Source organism: Hemibagrus wyckioides, linkage group LG07 (assembly GCF_019097595.1).
Source record: "Hemibagrus wyckioides isolate EC202008001 linkage group LG07, SWU_Hwy_1.0, whole genome shotgun sequence".
Lineage (NCBI taxonomy): Eukaryota > Metazoa > Chordata > Actinopteri > Siluriformes > Bagridae > Hemibagrus > Hemibagrus wyckioides.
In genome coordinates, this window is record NC_080716.1 from 13,907,988 (window position 1) to 13,932,890 (window position 24,903).

At 38.3% G+C, this 24,903-nt stretch overlaps 2 protein-coding genes across 2 annotated transcripts; both read left to right on the top strand.

Annotated features, from left to right (window-relative positions):
• Positions 1-55: 55 nt before the first annotated feature.
• Positions 56-13,947, top strand: aco1 (aconitase 1, soluble). The gene is made up of 21 exons (XM_058394796.1): positions 56-152; positions 2,467-2,606; positions 2,952-3,120; positions 3,971-4,108; positions 5,256-5,325; positions 5,434-5,617; positions 6,127-6,266; positions 6,643-6,814; positions 7,825-7,925; positions 8,333-8,449; positions 8,595-8,754; positions 8,886-9,021; positions 9,914-9,998; positions 10,087-10,243; positions 10,366-10,490; positions 10,582-10,686; positions 10,882-11,024; positions 11,128-11,275; positions 11,886-12,008; positions 12,175-12,360; positions 12,595-13,947. The coding sequence occupies exons 2-21, from the start codon at positions 2,510-2,512 to the stop codon at positions 12,709-12,711; spliced, it is 2,673 nt and encodes an 890-aa protein (XP_058250779.1). The 5' UTR covers positions 56-152; positions 2,467-2,509; the 3' UTR covers positions 12,712-13,947.
• Positions 13,948-14,243: 296 nt separating this feature from the next.
• On the top strand, positions 14,244-23,932 carry sepsecs (Sep (O-phosphoserine) tRNA:Sec (selenocysteine) tRNA synthase). Its single transcript, XM_058394797.1, has 11 exons — positions 14,244-14,558; positions 15,794-15,948; positions 16,898-17,016; positions 17,106-17,264; positions 17,490-17,643; positions 18,195-18,297; positions 18,395-18,524; positions 18,933-19,024; positions 21,274-21,367; positions 22,098-22,188; positions 23,566-23,932. Exons 1-11 carry the CDS (start codon positions 14,445-14,447, stop codon positions 23,810-23,812), a joined length of 1,458 nt encoding a protein of 485 aa, XP_058250780.1. The 5' UTR covers positions 14,244-14,444; the 3' UTR covers positions 23,813-23,932.
• Positions 23,933-24,903: the final 971 nt, after the last annotated feature.

Below are 24,903 nucleotides of genomic sequence, written 5' to 3' on the forward strand. Positions count from 1 at the left end.
AAAGAGAAAATTGAAGAGAATTTGTGAATTGTATGTTTTTGAAGTCTGTGGTACTAGGTGCATTACGGTAGGACAGTGGTCTACAGTTTTCTGCTTCAGGTAGTGTTTAGTAGCTGAGCTGATCTCCAGGAGTCGGTTACTGCTTAAAATCGGTAAGTCTTGTGAAATAAAGTAGCTTAACTTATGTACATTGCGGGGAACAACATGTTAGGTACATATAAATGAATGTAATCTTTAACAATGTGATTGCATTCTCTTGTTAGCTAGCTAACCTTAGCGACCACAGACAGGCCACTGACAGGCTCATCACTGGGGTTGGACGGGAGAGTGTGATCTCTGCAGGTAGGCAGCAGCAGCTGCAGGAAGCTGGATGTTTGGTACACGGATGTATAATTTTACAAATTGCCTTAATGATAGTCCGTTATGTAGTTCATGAGTCAGTGTCTGGAAGTTCAGGTTGCTAGCCAGCTACAAGTTGACATGTAACGTTTTAACCGGGAAGTTTATTTGTCAGTAGTCTTACATTGTCCTTAACAAGATCACGGTTGAAGCAGCGTCTCAATATCTGATTGGTTGCTTGATAAAAAGGTGAAGAAACACGTAATGCCATTGATGTATTGGATTCATAGCTGGTTTTATAGTTCAGGAGATGTTATGTCCAATTACACCGATCAGGCATAACATTATGAGCACTGAGAGGTGAAGTGAATAACACTGATTATCTCCTTATCATGGCACTTGTTAGTGGGTGGGATTATATTAGGCAGCAAGTGAACATTTTGTCCTCAAACTTGATGTGTTAGAAGCAGGAAAAATGGGCATTTGACAAGGACCAAATTGTGATGGCTAGACCACTGGATCAGAGCATCTCTAAAACTACAGCTCTTGTGGGGTGTTCCCGGTCTGCAGTGGTCAGTATCTATCAAAAGTGGTCAGCGAAAGGGTCATGGGTGGTCAAGGCTCATTGATGCACGTGGGGAGCGAAGGCTGGCCCATGTGGTCCGATCGAACAGAGCTATTATTGCTCAAATTGCTGAAGAAGTTAATGCTGATTCTGATAGAAAGGTGTCAGAACACAGTGCATGACGGGTCAGGGTTGTTTTGGCAGTAAAAGGGGGACCAACACAATATTAGGCAGGTGGTCATTATGTTATGCCTGATCGGTGAAAAAATATCCGCAGAACAGTGTTCTCACTTTAAATGGAGAATGGTTTAAGTTCATTAATGTGAAATAAAATCCATCAATGTATGTTCAACTTCGCTAACATTAAATAAGTAGTATATAGTCAACTGTAATCTTTTCTTAAGGCAGAAAATAGCCAGAACTGTCCTTAATCGGCTGAACGAAGCATTTTCTGACAAAAGAAAAATACAAGCGCCCAAGGATTACTGTAAACCCACATATACTGTCTTTGCACACTACTGCTTTTTCATATGAAAGTGACTCATAAGAGATTTTGAGACAGTGGCTATAAAACTGGCTATAAAACATTTGCCGGTTGATACATGTTTGCTAATGTTTGCTTTAGAGAAATCTGACAGTTTATTTTAACTCTGTGACTGTGGGGGTGTAAGGGTGGTTTTGTCCTCAATAATAAAAAAAATAGACTCAAAATGACTGAGTCCACTTTGCCCCTTGTTAGTCTTTTGTAACAATTCTGCAGATTTTGGAATTTACTGGTTAGTTCACTTGCAGGATGGAGTGAACCGCCCTGCTTGTCTGGTTTCCTTAAGCGTTTTCTCAAAGCATAGGCACATTAATGCAGCAAAAAATCTTTACATATGGGTAAACTAGATGCCATCTCTAATAGCTGTGTTACAAAAGCTTTAACATCATGGTGTGACCCATCACCTGAGCCATTATTCAGTCCCTCCCCCCAGTTTCATAATGACCCTCCATGCAAACTTTCACAATATACACAATCGCTTGCCTGTGTTTGTTTTCACTAGACTTCGAATGACAACATGGCTGCTGTAATTCACATAACCTCAAACCCCACAATCCAGTGTTAGTCACAGGTCAGCGTTTATTGTTGTGCTTTATAATTTGTGGGAACACATTTTTCACTTATCGGCTTTGGATCTGCCAGACATGAAGGTTTTGATGTAAACGCTAGATTAATTGACATGTATCCTCGTCTCTGTATGAAGCCTGAGCAGATAAATTTCACATTGCCCTGCCTGTGTGGCTTGTCCTATCTCAGATGGTGTAATCCTGTTTGTCACGTACCAGCCTTTCAAATTTGGCAGTGTCTCAAGCCTTTACTGATAAATAGGGGCATCAAAAGGAGCTAAAATGCTCAAAGCTGAGTGGCAGGTTTGGACATTTAATTGGATGTTTTAGCTAGTCACAGCATGTTTAAAACATGCTCTTTGGTATAACCATGTACCATGGTTAAATGATGTGCTCTTTATGCATATGTTGTTTCTTTAATTATTATTTTAATCTTAATTCTACATTTTCAGATAACTCGAAAGTAGCTTGTGGGTAAGGATAAAGTCTTCAGCTATGAGTAACCCTTACGCACACATCACTGAGCCTCTGAACTCCCAGAAGCCTGATTGCAAGTTTTTCAATCTCAGGAAGCTTGAAGACCCCCGATATGGTAAGAGACTTGCTGCATAGTCACTGCATATCTTTATCATCATTTGATCTAATAGAGATATTAGTGTTGATGCCTGTTAGTTGTAATTTCTATGTAATTCCTGAACATTTGGCTTTATAATGTTCTCGTCATGTGCAACTGACACAACTAGCATACACAGAGATGAAAATTTAAGCAAAAGTGGTTGGCAGCAAATATTCTCACGTATTAAAGCCAGTGTTTGCCAGTGACTCTTGCCAGTGAAACTTGTTCCATGCAAAAAAATTGCTTTTTTAAAATTTGCTGGTTTGAGTACTAGAGAAGATGTTACTATTAATAATAGTAATAATTTCTTGTTAAATACAGAACGCCTGCCTTTCTCCATCCGTGTGCTGCTGGAGTCAGCGGTGAGGAACTGCGATGAGTTCCTGGTAAAGAAGGAAGATGTGGAGCGCATCCTCAACTGGAAGCAGACCCAGATGCAGACGGTGGAGGTGCCCTTCAGGCCTGCCCGCGTCATCTTGCAGGACTTCACGTAGGATTAATTACACCTTAGCCTTTAATGAGTAGCTTTAACTTTAACCTTCTTTCCTGTTTAGTTCTATTCATTCTGCCTTCCTTATAATAATATTCAATATTCAATCAATTATCCTCCTTTAGTCTGGGATTTAATCGGTAAATTAATTACAGACAAGGAACACCATCCTGTGGTGGGTTGAATAGCTTTAAACAATTTGATATTGTGTTTTATTCGAGAGTGAGGTTGCATTCCCGATTAGTAGTGGGCAAGGTAAACTGCAAATTTATGTTAATGTGCGCTTTCTAGTATGTTATTGTTCTATAGTAACTTCAGTAGTAACTTCTATAGTAATTTACTTCAAGCGTTTGCATGGCAAGCGCTCCATATGATATGGTGCACATTTCTGTCAAAATGTTGATGTAGCATTTTTGGACGTAGTGCCAAGACTTTGTAACAGTAATTCTGTTCCTTTAAGCTTTCCAAAGTCGGCGTCTGTAGCACACAGTGCTTTGTGGTTTCTTGGTAACATGAAGTTGTGATGTGCTGGCATAAGAAAAGATTCATCACAACACTCCACATTGATACAGTTGATTATTTTCCTATAACAACACTGTGTTTTGTTTTATTCCTTGCATATTATAGTAGCTCTATTTAGATTTCAGATTTAAAGTTTTATGTGTAACAAGTGCTTTGATAGCTGGTACAAAGGTGCAGTGAAATGACTGTGTAACAAACAGACTATACCGACAATGTGAAATAGGTATGAGGTAAGGATGAATGCAAGACAAGACATGTAAGAGCATACAAAAAAAATGTAAGAAGGTAGTTATAATGTATATATAATGTATTTCTCTGCTGTTGACAGTGGGGTTCCTGCAGTGGTGGATTTTGCAGCAATGCGTGATGCAGTAAAGAAGCTGGGTGGAGATCCAGAGAAGATCAACCCTGTGTGTCCTGCTGACCTAGTCATTGACCATTCCATCCAGGTGGACTTCAACAGGAAGTATGTTGTTTACCATAGACTGAGATTCGATGTAAACTAATTTAATTCAGATATATTAAAGTGAGTGTTCTCTGGGTTTATACTCAAACACCATTTAGAAAGACATTTAAAAGCTCAAATGGCTGTAGCACAAACTGCAACACAAATGTGCTGTACAAATTATTGAGTCTTGGCTTTGTGAGGTGTGTTATTTGTATTACCACATACATTGCTTAAGGGGTTAGCTTCCCAGCATATAGTTATGACAGACCTTTAGTGTTAAATTAATTTATCAAATCCAGTTCACAGAAATTCTGTCTATCTATTCTGTCTATCTAAGGAGATTGTATTGAGGTTTTGTATGCTGTGTAAATACGCTACTCTTGCACTCTCTCTGTACAAGTAAATTATTTAAATCTTAGTATTGTGTGTTTAATGAGCGGTTTAAGTCTCAAGTTTGTTATCTGCAGTGTCAAGCACATAATCATCCTCACATTGTGAACCTTATACAGCATGTGTTGCCAAGTTGGACAGAGTTACCTTTGACCACACAGACCACGTGGCACACTCACTATTCAACTAAATATGACCTGAATGGATGTTTAAAACTTTTCCACAAAAAAAACAGTGAAAATGTAGTATAATAAATTATTCATTTATCATAAATTATTCACATTTAAAGTTACTATGAGGCACTATCACCTGTAGCCACAGGAGTTATACCTGTATTAGTTATGCAGGATTTATACCTGTATTAGTTATGCAGGATTTATACCTGTATTAGTTATACAGGATTTATACCTGTATTAGTTATGCAGGATTTATACCTGTATTAGGTACGCAGGATTTATACCTGTATTAGGTACGCAGGATTTATACCTGTATTAGGTACGCAGGATTTATACCTGTATTAGGTACGCAGGATTTATACCTGTATTAGGTACGCAGGATTTATACCTGTATTAATTATACAGGAGTTATACCTGTATTAATTATGCAGGAGTTATACCTGTATTAGTTATGCAGGATTTATACCTGTATTAATTATACAGGAGTTATACCTGTATTAGTTAAGCTTTGCATTAATTCTATAAGACACCAGTTCCAATCTCACATGGTATCAGTTTTTATTGACATGCTCAGTGACTTGTATTAAAATTCATTCTAGGTCTGACAGTCTTCAGAAAAACCAAGAACTTGAATTTGAAAGAAACAAGGAACGTTTTGAGTTTTTAAAGGTAATGACATATTATGTATTATGGGGTTAATAATAAAATGCTTGCACACAATTTCTTCCTACATAGTATTTTCACCAGGAGTAATACCTTTCGCCTTCTTGTCCATAGTGGGGTTCCAAAGCATTCCAGAATATGCGCATCATCCCTCCAGGATCGGGAATTGTGCATCAGGTAAACCTGGAATACCTAGCCCGGGTCGTGTTTCAGCAGGATGGCTACTATTACCCTGACAGTCTAGTGGGCACTGATTCGCACACAACCATGATCGATGGCTTGGGGGTGCTGGGCTGGGGTGAGTGTTTTACTGAAGTCGCACAGTCCTCAGGACAGATAGTTTAATGTTTTTTTTTTTGTAACAACACATTTTAAACATCACCACTAGGAATGTATATTGTTAAATTAATATCGCTATATAAATTAATTTATATATATACTACATGGCCAAAAGTATGTAGACACCTGACCATCGCATCCATATCTGTGTCTATGCATTTTTGTTGGAAGTTGGAAGCATACATTTGTATAAGTCTTTGTAGGCTGTAGCATTAAGATTTCCCTTCACTACAAATAAGAGACCCAAACCTTTTCCAGCATGACAATACTCCTGTGCACAAAGTAAAGTTCCTGAAGACATGGTTTGTCAAGGTTGGAGTGAAAGAACTTAAGTGGCCTTTATTGTGCTTTGACCTCAGCCATACTGGGCTGTAAATATCTTAAATATCTTAACCTTTTCTGTGTGAAAATAGTTATTATAAAGACCTATTAATTCTAATAAAGTGTACTGTCTATATGTCTGAGCAGGCGTGGGAGGTATTGAAGCTGAGGCGGTTATGTTGGGTCAGCCAATCAGTATGGTCCTCCCAGAGGTCATTGGGTACAAACTCCAGGGCACACCAAACAAATACATCACCTCCACTGATATTGTCCTAACTGTCACTAAGGTACTTTTTTTTTTCCATAGTAAAGCTGTGTATAAATGTTTGCCCCTGTTCATCTCGAACATAACTGTCTTATAAATAAAAAACAAAAGAATATGACATTCCAATACTTTTGGATAGGACTGTGTATAAAATTCTTAGCAATAAGCTAAGGTGTTTTTTATGTATGTCCTCTATTTATGGAGACACATTTCTTTGTCATAATAAGATTATAAGATTTTCATGAATATTAAATTTCTTGTGTAAATGCTCGAACTAATGATTTATGTATAATTCCTTTAATATCCATCTAAATAAATGAGGCTTATTCTTAGAATATGACTATTAATCTAAACAGTAAGATTGAATCTGTGTCTTGTGTCTTAATCTTTTCTTACAGCATTTGCGTCAGGTTGGTGTGGTAGGGAAGTTTGTGGAGTTCTTTGGGCCTGGTGTGGCTCAGCTTTCTATCGCAGATCGAGCCACTATTGCCAACATGTGCCCTGAGTATGGTGCTACTGCTGCCTTCTTCCCTGTTGACCACATCAGTGTGCAGTATCTCGAGCAGACAGGTACACTGGCTTTCGATTGTAGATCATCTGTTTAGACATTAAGTCCATTTTGTTTCAACTTCATACAATATTTGGCCAAAAAGGTCAATTCAGTGCCCCACTAATGCTTATGTGGCTGAATAGACCAATCATTACAGCCATCTAGTGGAAAGACTTGAAGGGTGGATGTTATTATAAGAAAAAGGGGGGATCTGGAATGGGATGTTTAATAAGCACATGTGGGTGTATAGTCAGGTGTTCACATACTTTTGGCCATATACCCTTACTGTCCATTTTATTAGGAATGCCTGCACATTTATGTATTTATGTGATCAGCCAATTGCGTGGCAGGATTACAATATAAAAAACAGACTGAAGAAGTCTGATCTCTGTGAGATTGATCATGGCATGGATGTTGGTATCAGATCATAAATGGCTGCTCTCCTGGGAACTTCACACACAACAGTCTATAGAGTTTACACAGAATGGTGCAAAAACAAAAAAGGGTCTACAGGCTGAAACACTTTGCTGATAAGAGAAGTCAGAGGAAAACGGCCAGATTTTTTCAAGCTGCCAAGAAGGATATAGTAATCACTGTCCTTCATGGTAGCTTGAGCCAATCTGGCCATTTTCCTTAAAACTCTTTAACAAGGCATTTTTACCCAGAGAATTGTCCTTCACACAGTGTTTTTTTCCCCACCATTCTGTATAAAGATTTTAAAGACTTGTGTTTGAAAATCCCAGATCAGCAATTTCTAAAATACTCAAACCAACCCATCTTGTACTAACAACCATACATTTAAAGTCATAGAGATCACACTTTTACCCCATTCTGATGTCTGAATTGTACATTAACTGAGGGATTTGACCGGCATCTTCCTGATTTTATGCACTGTACTGCTGCCACATGGCTGATTAGATGAATGTGCAGGTGTACAGGAGTTTCTAATAAAGTGGACGGTTAGTGTATTGTACTTGTTTCTACTTTCTGAAAGGCGACCTAATATGTAATGCTTTTTTGTTGTTATTAGGGCGAGATGCTGAAAAGCTCAGTTACATTACACAATACCTGAAAGCAGTTGGTATGTTTAGGGACTACAGCAATGAGGCTCAGGATCCAGAATTTACAAAGGTATACTTGCACACACACACACACACACACAGACATTGGTATGTTGTTATTTTGAGAAATCCCTGGATCGGGACCAACATATGTGCTGGATATGCTCAAGCAATATAATCCTAGCAGGACTCTCAGGTCATGAGGAACTACTCTAAGGATATTTTTATTTTAGTTGTTTTAGACTAATAAGTTGCCATAGGGGCTTAGAAGTGCCACAAAATTTGACATTTTTGCAATATTTATTGCTGCTCTAAACTGAAATTGTAACTTATTTCTATCATTAAAACTTATTATTTTTTATTAATTCTATTTGTAAATCACATTGATTGCTTTGTGTTATACAAATGTGCTTTTCCTTCATGTGGTGTTTGTTCGGTGGTATACACTCAGATCCACATTTTCTTCTCTTTGTGCAGGTTGTTGAACTTGATCTCAGCACAGTTGACCCTTGCTGCAGTGGACCGAAGCGACCGCAGGACAAAGTGTCCGTGTCGGAAATGAAGCAGGACTTTGAAACTTGTTTAGGAGCCAAGGTACATAATGTTGCATTTCAGTACAAACCATACTGAGCCTACATAAATCTCTGTATTTTGACACTCGTGCCTCATGTACATTTCATTAGTTTCATAAGTTTGCTTGTCTTCATCTTATTTTTCTTTTTCCTACTTTTAATTTTAGCAAGGCTTTAAGGGGTTTCAGGTGCCAGCTGAACGCCACCATGTCAGCATACCATTCCAGTATAATGGGGTGGACTATTCCCTCTCTCATGGTTCTGTGGTTATCGCTGCAATCACCAGCTGCACAAACACCAGCAACCCTTCTGTCATGCTTGGTGCAGGTACAAATGTATTCACTAATCTCGTTTCTCTGTAACCCCATAGTCTCTTAACGGTAATTATACTAGTATCTCTAAAAAGCTGTTTTTCTTATTCACATAAAGGTTAAATGGTTTCTTTATTCCCCCTACAGGCCTCCTGGCAAAGAAAGCCATCCAGTGTGGCTTAAGTGTAAAGCCTTACATTAAGACCAGCCTGTCTCCTGGTAGTGGAGTGGTCACCTATTATCTGAAGGAAAGTGGTGTAATGGAATATCTTTCAGAATTAGGGTAGGGCTTACAGTGAATGAGATTAACTTCATATTGACCGTATTGTAAACTATTTAATGCTGTGTAAAATGTAGAAACAGGGTCAGTACACTGGAAGAAATGACATCTCAGCAAGTGAAAATACACTATATTGCCAAAAGTTTTGGGACACCCCTCCAAATCGTTGAATTCAGGGGATGGGTTTGGCCCCTTTTGTTCCATTGAAAGGAACTCTTAATGCTTCAGCATACCAAGACATTTTGGACAATTTCATCCTCCAACTTTGTGGGAACAGTTTGGGGATGGCCTGACCTCAACCTGATAGAACACCTTTGGGATGAATTAGAGACTGAGATTTTATTGGTCACATACACAATCCTCCACAGTACAACATGCAGTGAAATGCTTTTCTCGACTGTACGAATTATAACAAGAGAATCAAATAGAATAGGGGGTGGGGGTGGGGTAAAAATTAAAATAAAATAAAAATAGAACAGTGAAATAAAATGCTAAGCTGTGCATAGAATAATAAAATGAAAAAATGAGTAGAATTAACTGTACTTTTGTCCAGAGGAAAATAAATAGACAAAATCTAAAAAATGCATCATATGAAATCAATGCAATGACTGATGATATATGGCGATGTGAATATAGAATTTATAGTTATGAATAAAGTCATTAGAATAAGAAAATGTAAAGCTTAAAATAGTAAAATATCTAGAAGTTGCCCTAATAAACATAATTGTTTTTTAACAATTTTTACAGGGTAAATTTTGGTTTAGTTTTTATTACTAATACAAGAGACACTAGTAGAAATGCACTCAGTTGTATAGAAAAATTTCTTGACTCTTTTAATGCCTCCACTGATATGACATGATCATAATATACACTCGATGTATTTGTCTCTTGTTAGTTTTGATGTAGTGGGTTATGGCTGCATGACCTGCATAGGGAACAGTGGTCCTCTTCCAGAGCCAGTGGTAGAGGCCATCACCCAGGTAAATACTGAACATCTTACCTGTAACTGTGTTGTAAGTTTGGAAGTGTTTATCGAATACGATGCTATGAGAACATTTCTCTTCTCAGGGAGATCTGGTAGCAGCAGGTATTCTTTCTGGGAACAGGAACTTCGAAGGTCGTGTACACCCCAACACCCGTGCCAACTACTTAGCTTCTCCTCCTCTGGTCATTGCTTATGCTATTGCAGGAACAATAAGGATTGACTTTGAAAAGGAGCCCATTGGTGAGTGAAATCAGAATTTGAGTCTGTTGTCATTTTAATAATCAGGTTTACCTTTATGAGTCCTTCAGTTCAGTAAGTGAAGTTAAATCAGTAGGTTCTGTTTGGTGTGTGTGTTGGAATAGCGGTGAACCCTGAGGGGAAGGAAATTTTTCTAAGGGATATCTGGCCCACAAGAGAGGAGATCCAGTGTGTGGAAAGGAAGTTTGTTATCCCCGCCATGTTCAAAGAGGTCTATGAGAAAGTAGAGGTTAGTGAACTATGCTTAAGAAGTGTATAATTGCTTTTAAGTATATAGGATGTCGTAATTCATTTTTATTTTTATTATTATTATATTTTAGAAAGTTAATGAGCGCTGGAACTCTCTGAATGCTCCTTCTGACAAGCTCTACACCTGGGACCCTAAGTCCACCTACATCAAGTCTCCACCTTTTTTTGATGGACTGGTAATATAATTTCCTCCCTGCTGTTGCTGTCTCCTCGGAACAGCAATTCATAAATTAGTTTAAAGTTTCACTCTACACAGTTACACTATTAAAAGTAAAGAAACAGTGTAGCTTGTAGAACTAATAGATTTTTTTTAAAGACAATTACAATGCTTGCATTTGGAGCTCGGTCAAATGATGTGTTTTATATTTCAGTCCAGAGAGCTTCCAAAGCACAAGTCTATTATCGATGCATATGTCCTTCTCAATTTGGGGGATTCAGTGACCACAGACCACATCTCTCCAGCCGGAAACATTGCCCGAAGCAGTCCTGCAGCTCGCTACCTGACCAGTCGTGGGTGAGATGTTTTTGATATTCACCAGTTGTTCACTGGATTGGAACTTGCCATATAGTTTTTTTTAAAGACCAGAAATAATTGTTTCTGTCTCTCCTCTCTGCAGACTAACACCTCGAGAGTTTAACTCGTATGGCTCCCGACGCGGTAACGATGCTGTCATGGCTCGGGGAACGTTCGCAAACATCCGCCTTTTCAACAAGTTCCTCAACAAGCAGGCACCTTGCACCATCTACTTACCTACAGGGGAGACGGTAGGACAGGCATCTGACCTGACCTTACATATAACATACAACACCTGCACAAAAACACTTAAAAAAAGATGTATCGCCATATTTCCAGAAACCTTTATTACTTGGTATTGTGTTTCTTTGCTCTTTTACTACATAAGAGTAGTCTTCGCTAACACCGCTGGTGTGTTAGACGAAAGAAGGTTTTCTCTCTCTCTCTCTCTCTCTCTCTCTCTCTCTCTCTCTCTCTGTATGTATGTGTCTTATCTGTATGTATGTGTATATCTCTCTCTCTTCCATATTTCTGTGTCTCTTTCTTTGTGTCTCTCTCTGTCTGTCTGAGTGTTCCTTTTTTCCTGCCTCTCTCTCTCTCTCTCTCTCTCTCTCTCTCTGTATGTATGTGTCTTATCTATGTCTCTCTCTCTCTCTCTCTCTCTCTCTCTCTATCTCTCTCATATTTCTGTGTGTCTCTTTCTTTGTGTTTCTCTCTCTCTCTCTCTCTTTCTCTTTCTCTGTGAGTGTTCCTTTTTTCCATATAGTTTTGACAGAGGAGGTGGAGTGGTCTGGAATTTAATGTTCACAGTAAACTAAAAAATGTACAATCTGCACCATTAAATGATGTTCTGTCCCACAGCTGGATGTGTATGATGCTGCAGAGAAGTACCAGGAGGCAGGTTTTCCACTACTGCTGCTGGCTGGGAAGGAGTATGGTTCAGGAAGCTCCAGAGACTGGGCTGCCAAAGGACCGTTCCTGTTGGTGAGTATCATGTACATATATTTAACTAATCTTAATGACTATGAGGTCATACCTCTGTTTTCTGTGTTTTCTAACAACAATAAAACAATGATAAGAAGAGGCACAATATATGAAAATTGTCCGCATATCTTCTGTGAGTTGCAAAATTGTATTTTGATGCCCTCAGGGTATCAGCGCTGTGCTGGCAGAGAGCTACGAGCGCATCCATCGCAGTAACCTGGTGGGAATGGGGATCATTCCTCTGGAGTATCTGCCTGGACAAACGGCTGATAGCCTGGGGCTCACCGGCCGGGAGCGCTACACTGTGGTCATCCCTGAGAAGCTCACACCCAGAATGATTGTTGACATTAAGGTACATCTTATTTTTGCCGTACCTCGTTATTTCAATTTTGTAGTGGTATTACATTCATGTTGTTCTGTTTGCTACATAGTAACTTGAACTCAATAATTATGATAGTAAATGTCTTGATTGTGGTCAACATTAAAAAAAAAACACACATTCTGAAAGAAAGCTTGCTCAGCAGAGAATTTACAGTTATTGAAATGAATGTCACATCTGTTTATGCTTTCCTGGTGCTCTCTGCAGCTGGACAATGGAAAGACATTCCAGGCTAGGATGCGTTTCGACACCGACGTGGAGCTCACCTACTTCCACCACGGCGGCATCCTGAACTACATGATCCGCAAGATGACAGAAAAGTAGAGAGTGTCTCATCTCCCTCCAGTGCAGTGCAAAGGCAGTGTCATGTTTCATCTGTCTCTTGTTTTGGAAGTGCAAGCCTTTGGCCAAGTTTAGGAATAAGTTTTTAATTTAAAATTTAAAGTTTAAGTTTAAAATTTAAGTGTTTGAAATAACATGTCTGTACTGCATATACAATACATATCAGCTTGGAAAACACTACATGAAACTATTAGGTGTAGGCAGTGGTGGTTGATATCACTGTATCTGTGAAGGTTAAATGAATCATCACTGTGTAGTGTCCCTAATTCTAAAACCTCAGCACAGTTAATAATGATCGTAAAGAGAGCGAATCAGAGATCGGGAGGATTCGATTTCATTTCTGTAGGCACTGGCCGCATGTGTGTAACAGATTCAGCAGTGGTCTGGTTTCTAGCCCTACCTCAGTATTGCCAAACAATAACCTTCTCTGTGTCTCTCAGTCTATTTTGCATTAATTTCAAATTTAAAAATATCTGTCATTTGAAACAGAAAATGTTTTCTATCATGCAGACTCTAAACAAACATAACTCACTCTACCTTCTGTGGACTGTTTTTCCAGCTTTTTGAAGCCTTCCAGCTTTCTCAGCTATCAAGTGATACAAACACATCAAAAAGGCAACTAGTGTTTATGACAAATTCACAGGTGACTAAAATGCAGAATTTTTCTTTGATCCATATCATTTCAGTGTATTGATCATATTTCTATACTAACCAAATGATCTAATAGTGTGTGAGATTCCAGTAAGTGCCTTTAGTACACTGTGATGCTTATATACCGTACGTTTGTCCATTATAGCTTGGTCGTCATTCCAAACCAAGTGTACATGTGTGTGTTTTTGTTTTGTTTTTTGTTTTTTTTGCTGATAAAACAATTATGTAAGCCATTCAGCCATACAGTAGCCATGCACTTTACTGTAGTTCATTTAAAGTGTGTTGTTTTGGAGAAACATGGAATGAGTGAAAATATCATACAGCATCATATCATATACCTCTTCATGATTTCTTTATTCCTCTGGAAATTATCCATACAAATATTTAACATCATGCTAAAGATGAGAAAATAAACTATATGCTGCAATGAAGAGTTTAAACATGTTTTTACCCTTTGAAAGGATATATATATATATATATTCAGGAAATAATTGTCCATAGAAATATCAATGCAGTTTCACTTATCATTTTAACAACCCCTCTATGTCTCATGAGCTACTCTAATAAACGTCCTTTTTCAGATGAATAATGATTTCAGTGTTTTAATTTATCATACACTTTACAAATACCGTACAGAAACCCGGTCAAACCTACAACACAACCTCTCTAGCAGAAGCAGACAGGACTTTTATTTTGTAACAGCGGTGGGGCGGAGTTTTTAGAAAGACGTATAAACGGGAAGTAGTATAGCGGTTGTCATTGCCTGGAACGCAACCCAAAGCGGCTCCTTGCTCCCTAGATAGGTGCCCTGTTTAGGGTGTGAAATAATGGGTTATACACCATATCTAGTGCATTACATATCCAAATGAATAGCGTTTAGGATTTACCCATGCTGACTAGCCATGTTTAGCAAGCGTTTCGTAAGTAGCCTGTCCAAACTGTCTAAAGGTTGTATTAGTAGCAATAAAAGTCTTAGTGCGGAGTGGAAATAGATAGCTGGTTAAAATAAACAGCGACAGAAACCTAAGAGTTCACGTTCAGGTGTGTGTTAGACAGCGTTAGGGATGAATGAGGAAAACTTCAGTGTGAGTGAGAAGCTGGTGTCCGCTTCCTATGTGCGGCAGGGTGTGCAGGCTCGCCGCGGTCATGAGCAACTCATCAGGACTCTGCTAGAGCAGGTACACTCCTCATCCCCCTGTGCTGAACACCTCAAGCAGGAAATACTGCCGCAATGTCCAGCACCTTTATTAGACAGCACGAGGACATACTGTGAGCTTCAAAGGTCTAGGATCATTAGTGATGCATGCTAATACTTTGCATACCTGTCTAATTGAACACAACAAATATTACAAATGGTGTTATTAACAACAACATTCGGAATCTTTGCATGAATTTGGGTGTACCTACTGTTCTGTAAGGTTCCTTCCCTTCTATGCTTTAATAACAGTGTGCACTCGAGCTGGCATGGACTCCACAAGCTTGTGCAATAACTTATGATCCATTTTCGAGCAAATATGTGTCTCATCTGATCACATGCTTCAGTAAAAGGGATTAGATCCGAGGATATGCTGGCTTTGTACTAGACGTTAACTTGGTCAGTATCATCTTCTGTTTCCATAAAACACCGTTGGGATGAATAAGAGCGGAGACTGCGAGCCAGACCTTCTCGTCCAACATCAGTGCCTGACCTCACAAATTCGCTTCATGAGGAATGGTCAAAAATTCCCATAAATACACTCCTAAACCTTGTGGAAAGCCTTCCCAGAAGAGTTGAAGCTGTTATAACTGCAAAGGGCGGGACAACTCCATATTACATTCATGTGCATGTAAAAGCAGACGTCCCAGTTTTGGCCTGGCTCACAGTCTTCACTCTAATTCATCCCAAAGGTGTTCTATCGGGTTGAGGTCAGGACTCTGTGCAGGCCAGTCAAGTTCCTCCACACCAAACTCACTCATCCATGTCACTGGAACTAAGGGCCCAACCCCTGAAAAACAACACCTGAATTCAATGATTTGGAGGGGTGTCCCAAAACTTTTGGCAATATAGTGTATGTGGCTGTCGGAGTTATGAGATGTTGTGAGACATTTTTAAGCAAATCAAATGACAGAACCATAAATGTAGTTTTTTGTTTGTTTAAACCAAAAGGTTTAGAGATATTGTCTGTCTTCCATGAACGCACTAGAGCATTAGAGACCACTTACAAATCATAAATACAGCTGCCTGTCTGTGCTTGAGTATGTGTGCATGTGTAATACTTTGCTTCACATCATTCTTATTATGCAATCGATGAAACATCATGATATAATGCATCGCTTGGAAACTTAATAGTTGAGCTACTGATAGATTTAGATTTTAGTCCTCTCATTTAACACCGTGCTCATCCGTCATCTGATTTTTACCCTATCTACCCAGGGCAAGTGTCCAGAGGAGGGATGGAGTGAAAGCACCATAGAGCTCTTTCTGAACGAGCTCGCCGTCATGGACAGTAATAATTTCTTAGGGAACTGTGGAGTTGGAGAGAGAGAGGGCCGAGTAGCTTCTGACTTGGTGGCCCGAAGACATTACAGGTTACTTACAAGCTTTGTTTGAGTTACATTGTTAGTAGTGGCCTGGTGAGCAACGACACAAACTGTGTAAAATGAGCAGGAATGGAAATATTACTTACTGCATTAGTAGTTCGGAGGGTTTATTGCAAACCCATGTGTTCGATGATGAATCCAAGATCTATATGTGTTTCCCATTCTCTTGTGTAACAATGAATAGAAATATATAACGTCATATAATATAATTGATAATTTATGAGCTACATAAGGAAAAATAACCTCACAGATATCACATTTTGACTGACAAATAATTTTCAGATAAGCTGGGTTTGTGTGCCACTTCTGTAATATAAGCATAACAGTAAGAAAAAAATTCACATACACATTATAAACAACAGCCAAATATCAGCATTAAACATTATTATTATCTGCCCTGTGTCTGCCCCTTGCATGTTCTCCCTGTGCTTTGGGGTTTTCCTCCTGGTATTCCAGTTTCTTCCCCAGTCAAAACACATTCGTTGCTGATTGGCATCTCTAAATTGTTCATATTGTGTGCAATTGTGCCCTGTGATGGGTTGGAATCCTGTCTGGGTGTCCCCCACATTGTGCCTCGAGTCCCCTGAGATATGCTCCAGGCTCCCCACCACTCTGTGTAGGAAACGAGCTAAATGTCTATCTGCTGATGATCTTGTATTATAACAGGTTAAGCAAAGATATGTTATAGACATGATATATACGATATGTATCAAACAATAAATAACAATACATATCAGAAAAAATATATACAACCTCTACGCAAGTAGTTTCTAAGACAATAGAAATAGTCATCAAATAATAAGTGTCATTATTGTGTTCCACAACAATCTCTATCTGTTTCATTGAATGCTGTGTTTGCGTACATGTCTATATGAGAAAATATTAAAGTGTTGCATAATAATGCAAAGCTTAATTTTTGTTTGCGTCTCTGTTTTAGACTGATCCACGGCATCGGCCGCTCTGGTGATATCGCCGCCGTTCAGCCGAAGGCCGCTGGCTCTAGTCTCCTCAACAAGATAACCAATTCAGTTGTCCTAGATGTTCTCAGATTTAGCGGTAAATGTCACATGAGTACTTGAACACATGGAGAAATGAGCTGTTTTGTGTTAATAAGTGTATTGGATGGAGCTGTTTTCTTCACGCAGGTGTTAGAAGTGTGTCATCATGCTTTGTGGTGCCCATGGCTACTGGAATGAGCTTGACCTTGTGTTTCCTGACACTGCGACACAGGAGGCCGTCAGCACGCTACATTCTTTGGCCACGTATTGACCAGAAGTCCTGTTTCAAATCCATGGTCACTGCTGGTATGACATTGACATCTGTAATTTGACATTAAAAATGAATTAAACTTATTTATTAAAGAAAAACAGACAGTATCGTCAATGTTATTTCCAGATAGACAACTTGAGTTATATTTAGAAATGGTCAACATTGTTCGGTAGAGAGATGCCTATAAACACACAAACAGTGTATATTTTAAGTCAAATAATATATGGAATCTCTGTACTGTCTGGTCCAAATACGAGCAGGGTTTGAGCCGGTGGTCATTGAAAATGTTCTGGAAGGAGATGAGCTGAGGACAGACCTGCAGGCTGTGGAGAAGAAGATTGAAGAGCTTGGAGCTGAGAATATCCTCTGTGTTCATTCCACCACTTCCTGTTTTGCGCCACGCGTCCCTGACAGGCAGGTCAACTGGCCAGTTAGGCCCTGTCTCAGATGTAGTATTTATTAACTTTGAAGGTATTTAATTGGATAAACCTTCCATAGTATAGAAATAATTGGTGCAATTTTCATGCAGTTATGAAAACTTTTCCATTGAACAATATTTAAAGTTACCAAGCAGGAACAGGGAAGGGTGTAACATGCTTCTTCTGAGGTGCGTGAAGCTATGTGACCACATCTTTTAAAACTGCTGCTCATGAGGTGGCGTAACACACTCAGAGGAAAATGCAGTCCGCCCACATCTCTGTGAATGAGCTCACTGCCACCCATAATTGGCATCACTGTGATTGATAGGGGAGAGATTATGCCAATTCTACCGCCCTCAAAGCATCTCCAATTTTGTGTTCTTGGACTCCGCAGATGGTTGTGAATGCTCTACAGTCAATGCTTAATATGATGGATGCTGTGGCATCCTCAGGATTTGAACTGCAATCTCAGGATGATAGAGAAATTCATGATACACCTTTTCTGTTGCACTACTCATAAGCCCCTTTTTGCCTCTTATTGTACAGGTTGGAAGAGCTCGCTGTTATGTGTGCCAAATATAGCATCCCTCATATAGTCAACAATGCCTATGGAGTGCAGTCATCTAAATGCATGCACCTCATACAGCAGGTAAAGTACACATGCTTCTTGGTATGTAGCATTTTTGTTGTTAATTTTCTTAGGTTAAGGTGTTCAGACATGTCAGCTATTCGAGGATATTTTACAGGGTGCACGAGTGGGCAGAATTGATGCCTTTGTTCAGAGCTTGGACAAAAATTTCATGGTTCCTGTTGGAGGTGCCATTATTGCAGGCTTTGACGAAGACTTCATTAAAGAGATCAGTAAAATGTACCCTGGTGAGTCTGTGTCTTTTGTGTCTGTGAATGTGATTTTTTTTGAATGACAGTCAGTTTGTAAACAGTTCATTTTCATTTTATTTGGTTTTCCTCAAACGTTCAGTGTACCACTTCTGAAGTCTTGCTTGTTAGACTTGAGATAATATTTCTCTCTGTATCTCTACTATCCTTCCTTACCTGCATCATTCCCACCTTCCTACTGGAGTGAGAATACCAAATGCTGTAATGTTGATTGTGCACTGCTTTAGTTCAAAACAGCTTTTTACTATGTTGAGTTCTTCATATCTTGTACAATTCCTACTGGACTAGTTTTAACAGATAAACTTCCTCCTTTTCTTTCAGAACTGATGGCACACACATTTTATGAATATGAAAAATAATTTATCCTGATTTATTGCTCTCCAACAGGTCGTGCATCAGCTTCCCCATCTCTGGATGTACTCATCACTCTGCTCAGCCTCGGGGCCAGAGGTTATAAGAAGCTCTTGGCTGAGAGAAAGGTACGACGCCAACACACTGCACTAATACATTACAATGCCCAGTATGATGGAATGCTCCTTTCTCTGCAGCACCTGCTAACATTAACAAAAGAAAAAGGAGAGCCAGTAGGAAATATTGATTGAGGGGGAGCTGAGGCTTTTACAAACAAAAAGGCTGTGGTAGTTGTTCTAGTGCACCTGCATGTACTGAAGGTTTTGTGGATAAATAGCTATGCCACAAAGGAATAGCTGCAATAATTCTTCTCCCGGCTTAAAAAAGCAACACAGGAACATTATATAAACTTCTTATGATGCAGAGCGTGCTGTACTTTTATATCTGCATGTACTTTTTATCTGTATAGGAGAAAACAAACAATCGTAAGCCAACAAACCAACAGAAAAAAATGAACTCGAACAGCAAACAGTATCAAATATTTACATTATAAATTATTTACTAATATAGTATATACACAAACTAAATATCTTTAAAGTGGTGAAGGAAATACAGTTGGTATCCTGCTCAAATGGATGGTACTTTAGGTACCTTAAACCATAAAGATGTCCGTGGATGTTCTTCCGTGGATAAAATTAGGATTGCTAGGAACAGATTGCACTCAAGTCTCCATCACTAAACATTTAATCTTCATTTAACATTCAACATCAAACTTCAGCTTGATGCACTGAATTCAGAAATAACTCTGATGCTCATACTCATGAGTTGCTCGGACGTTCATAAATTAACCCCAAAGCACTTTCTGACTATACAGTATGCAGTTATAGAAGGGATATTGTTTATAATCACACTATCCAGTATCACTCAGATGAGGATTGGTTCTGTTATGATTCTGGTTCCTCTCAAGGTTTCTTTTTCATGTCGTCTTAGCAAGTTTTTCCTTGCCACCGTCGCTTCTGGCTTGCTCATTAGGGATACATTTATAAATATAATATTTATATCTGGAATTTATGTCTGTCTGTAAAGCTGCATTGTGAAAATGTCCATTGTTAAAAATCAATCTGCAAATAAAATTGAATAGAATTATGTGATTAGGGTTGCTAATTTACTGATGACAATATATTTTCTTTATAGTAAATGTTACATGCAGATTATAAACACTGAGCATTTGTGGAGTTTTCATTAGCAGCCTAAAAGTAACATTAAAGCCATAACATGATAGGACTGGCAGGTGAAGTGAATAGCACTGATGATTTCATTACAGTGGTACCTGTACAGGGGTGGGATATATTAGACAGCAAGTGAACAGTGATTTCTTTATGTCGTTGTGTTGGAAGCTTAAAAATTGGGGAATTTTAAAGATCTGAGTGACTTTGACAAAGGACTTGGTCAGAGCAGAGTGGTTAATAATATATAGTGGTAATATATAGTATGGGTTTTTTTTATAGGTTTTCTCCGAAGGGGCATTTTAATTTTGTGATATTATATTCATGTCTCTGTACCATTCACCATGGTGCATGAGTCTTAATGCTGTTGCTTAGTTCAGAAACATATCATTATATACAATTAGTTATGTTATAATGGACATAAGAGACTGGGGAAACTCAAGTTTCTACCAATTCTGTAAGACTGTGTATTTCCAAATACACACCTAAACCTACAGCAATAACAAGCATTATTAACTAGATTTGGTTCTATTTTCCTTTTTCTTACCTGTTAATTAATGAATCAAATAAGTAAAATAAGTAATCAGTAAGTGAGGTAGGAGGTTTGAGACAATGGATTTTTGTTGAATAGAAATGGGCTTATGTTTATCATGAAACATAAGCTGTCATTTTAAAGATTGTGAAATATATATATCTATTTTTTTTTAAATGACCACAGTACTATATAAATGCAACAAAAATTCTCTTGAATTATAAACCAGCATCTTCAAGATACAAACTGAACAGGAAATTGCCATTGTTTACTACATGCACACAGGATTCATGTGCTGCTCCATCATCTCATTTTGCCCTCTCTAGTAGTTTTATACTGTAATACCACCAGCACTGCTATTCATAGTACACAACTGCCATTAAAGCATTAGAAGACCTAATGAGATGATAGTAAAGACATGTAGAGGAAGACAGAAAAGGGAAAAGGAAAGGAAGGAAGGGAGGGTGAGAAGGACAGCAGGAGTGAGGAATAGAGAAGCAGATGGAGGGAGTAGGCCAACAGATGGAAAATTGCAACATGAGCAGTAAACAGTGTGTGCAGCAAGAAAAGGCTGATCATTGTGTGGCTATTTATAACTGTGATTTTGCACTGCCTGAAGGAGCTGTACACCCACCTGGCTCAGGAGCTGAAGACACTGGCTGATAGACATGGAGAGAGACTGCTGAACACACCACATAATCCCATATCACTGGGTAAGACACACACACATTGATATAAATCATATTACCTTAAACTCTCCCTGGATAAAGCCAATACATCACTTCATTGTACAGAAACCACTCAAATATAAACAATGTGCTGTCAGACATTCGTCCTGTCCTTCACATAATCAATAGAATAATATCAATAGTTTATAATCATTGACTGCCATCAAATCAGTTTATTGGATATTCTTATTCAAAATCTTAATTCAAATTGGAAACAAAAATAATACTTTAATTAAAGTAAATAAAATAAACACTAAAAGCACAAGTTAAAGTAAAATACAAGACTATGGACAAATAAACATTTCAATGAAAAATCAACCAGTGAAAAAAAATTATCAGGCCTAGACACACACACACACACACACACACACACACGTGCTGGTCACACATATGCTGCTCTATCAAACCAAAATATTTGGTCCAGAATTTGACTGAAGACAATTATTAATAAATCAATTTCATTTAATTCCTTTAATGAGACAGCACAGTTGTTATTTACAGAAGCTCTGTCTGCTAGGGGTGAAACAATACTATACCTTCTTATGACCTTTTTGTGATATGCAATTATGTTTCATGACATGCATCATGGAAAGGTACGAATTTGCTCAATTAGAAATAAACCAGTCCTAATGCCAGTGCAATTCATTAACCCCTAATACTGGTAAGACTTAATATATACAATGCTAAAAGGCTTTTGTCATTTCGTCCTCCTCAGCTATGTCCCTGGATGGACTTCAGGCTAACTGTGATAAAGCCGTTACCCAGCTGGGCTCCATGCTCTTCACCAGGCAGGTGTCGGGAGCCAGGTGAGCTTTTTGTGCCTACTCAGCAATCCTGACCATTATGTGCTGAATATTTTCATACCCACTGTAGTCAGCCATTTATCTCAAATGGAGTACTCCTTTATTATACACCATACACTATTATACACTATGCTCCTGTATTATCCTAATTATTTACTTGTTTTTATGTCTAAATTTGTTGTTCTTTCTAAGATTTGAATATTCATGATTGAACCTCTTCATTTATATAAAGCCATTAAACATCTATCTTTTTATTAAAGCTATTCAGTGTAGCATACCGTATTATTTAGTAACGGGTAGTTTCCAAAGGTAAACACATTTTCACATTTTCCTATAGTAAGAGCCAATTTTAGAGCACTGTGGATAAACTGCTGAATTGCATAATAATGTGAGGGTAAATTTAGTATTAATGAGAGGATTTAGTATTGCTGTCAAGTTTCATAATTGCAGCTGGAGCTCTCTTTCTTGTCCTTTCCTGCAGCAGTGATAGAGATGTATAAATATTTTATGTTATTATAAATAACTTACTCAAGCAATTGCTGCTGTGTATTTAAATTTGTGCACCACTATTAGTTTCTATTAGCACTTTTTATGTTCAGAACTTTGTTGTGCCCCTATGACAAAGTTTGTTTTGCCCCATACCTATATTAGAGCTATTTTTTATAGTGTTACTAATCCAATAAATTTAATCTGGTGCACTAGTCATCTTTTGTGCTATAAGTATAGAATAAATCAGTTTTTCATTACAAAAAATAGTAGATTGTATTTGGAATTTAGAATCAAATTAAAAATCACCAAATGCACACTAAAAGTCAAGCTCAGGTCCAGTATTTTGGATCTACTGAAAAGCATATAGCAAAACAGATTAACTTCTAAATGCATGCCCACAGGGTTCTTTAGTTGTCTAATGGGTTTTGATATACATAGTCAAGACCTGTTCTATTGATTTTTCTGGTTCACTGAGCTGACGGAAACATCGTCTAACAAGCTTTTAGTGACCAATTATCACGTGTGCTCTACTGTTTTCACTCCCATTGATAGTCTCTGCACCAAATTGATCCATATTTTCATAAAGTTAAACTTTTCTCCTCTTCTCATGTCGCTAGATACATCCACAGCTAGTCGCCAACTGTTTCTCATGTTGTCAGAAATCGCTAGTTCTCATTAAAATGAGAATGAAGAGTAGACCGTTATAATTTTATGGTGCAGTAACTGGTCTTAGTGTTATTTGTTTGTCATTATCAGAAGTCCTTTAACCATGTTCCCTTTGCAGGATGATTTCCAAAGCACATTTTAACCTTCATTTAAAAGAATGGCAGATGAAGTATATTAATAGCTTCTAAAATTGTTGCTGAATTAATTTCTTCAAAATTGTTTCAGGGTTGTGCCACTGGGAGCTGAACAAACTGTGAGCGGACACACATTCCGTGGCTTCATGTCACATTCGGATGCCTACCCATGCCCATACCTTAATGCTGCTTCTGCTATCGGCATCACCAAAAAAGATGTGGAGCTCTCCATCAAAAGGCTGGACAAATGCCTCAAGGGTCTTAAGAAAGACACAAAGGGAGAGAAGTCTGAGTCAGAGTCCTCGCCTTCAGGTCCTGATGACCAAACTGTTCCCTGAACCAAATACTGCCTTAAAAAAAATTCTGTGAGATCTGCATTGCACTTCTTCTCTGGACAAAGCTTAATAAAAGAGACAGTTAAGTTTCCTGTTTTGTATTAAAACCGGAAAAAAGTGTCACATGCCGAGTCTTTTTAGTTGCTGGTCTCCTCTGGCAAGCCAAAATATTTGGTCCAGAACTTGACTGAAGACAATTATTTAATCCCTTTAATGAGTCAGCATAGTTGCTATTTACAGAAGCTCTATAAGGGGAGTCTGCTAGGGGTGAAAAAATAACATATTACTATATGACATACTATAAATATTATATTACTATATTACTTATGACCTTATGGTATGTGATATGTTTCATGATATGCATCATGGAAAAGTACGAATTTGCTCACTGGGAACTAAACCAGTCTTATTGCTAGTACAATTCATTAACCCCTAATACTGGTAAGATCTAATATGTACTCAGGAATATTGACACACCCAGCTGATATTACCGATCCACAGCTGCAGTAGATGTGAAGAAGGATATAAGAAGGGGTGAGTAGTGAAATGTATGCTTGCTCCCTTGGCTGTGGATCAGTAACACTGGATATAAAACAGTGTGCTGCTGCCAAGGATATGAACCCATTTAGAATACAAATGGGAAACAGGGAAACATATGAGAGGTTATGAAGCCTATCCCTGATTATATAGAAAACTTGAATAGAAGCCAGAAGAACTGCAATCACCTTTACTAATCCACTTACAGTGTGTAAGAGTGCATGTGCCTCAGGATGGGCCATTTAGCAGTAGATATTTAGGTTATTTTATATTCTTAGAATTGAAATGAAAATGGAGAAATGAAAATGGTTTGTTGAGAATGGCACATTATTCAATCTATGCTAAAAACTATCCTTATTGTTTCAGCAAGTGTCACTTTCCATAACTTAACCAGTGTTTCCAAAACAAATCTTAAAATAATTACATTTGAATTTCAGTATGACAAATAGGGACTGTTTTATTGCACTTTGAATTATCTGGTACTCAGCAAGTGATCATCTCTAATCCCTTCATCTGCATTGTACATACCCATTCAGTGGTGAGTTCAGAGACAGTCC

Excerpts from the sequence above, each read along its gene's own strand:
- aco1 (XM_058394796.1), top strand. The coding sequence starts at position 2,510 with ATGAGTAACCCTTACGCACACATCACTGAGCCTCTGAACTCCCAGAAG. Across the intron at positions 6,815-7,824 it reads GCAGTATCTCGAGCAGACAG|GGCGAGATGCTGAAAAGCTC; the intron begins GTACACTGGCTT and ends TGTTGTTATTAG. Across the intron at positions 11,276-11,885 it reads ACTTACCTACAGGGGAGACG|CTGGATGTGTATGATGCTGC; the intron begins GTAGGACAGGCA and ends TCTGTCCCACAG.
- sepsecs (XM_058394797.1), top strand. The coding sequence starts at position 14,445 with ATGAATGAGGAAAACTTCAGTGTGAGTGAGAAGCTGGTGTCCGCTTCC. Across the intron at positions 14,559-15,793 it reads TCAGGACTCTGCTAGAGCAG|GGCAAGTGTCCAGAGGAGGG; the intron begins GTACACTCCTCA and ends CTATCTACCCAG. Across the intron at positions 22,189-23,565 it reads AGGCAGGTGTCGGGAGCCAG|GGTTGTGCCACTGGGAGCTG; the intron begins GTGAGCTTTTTG and ends AAATTGTTTCAG.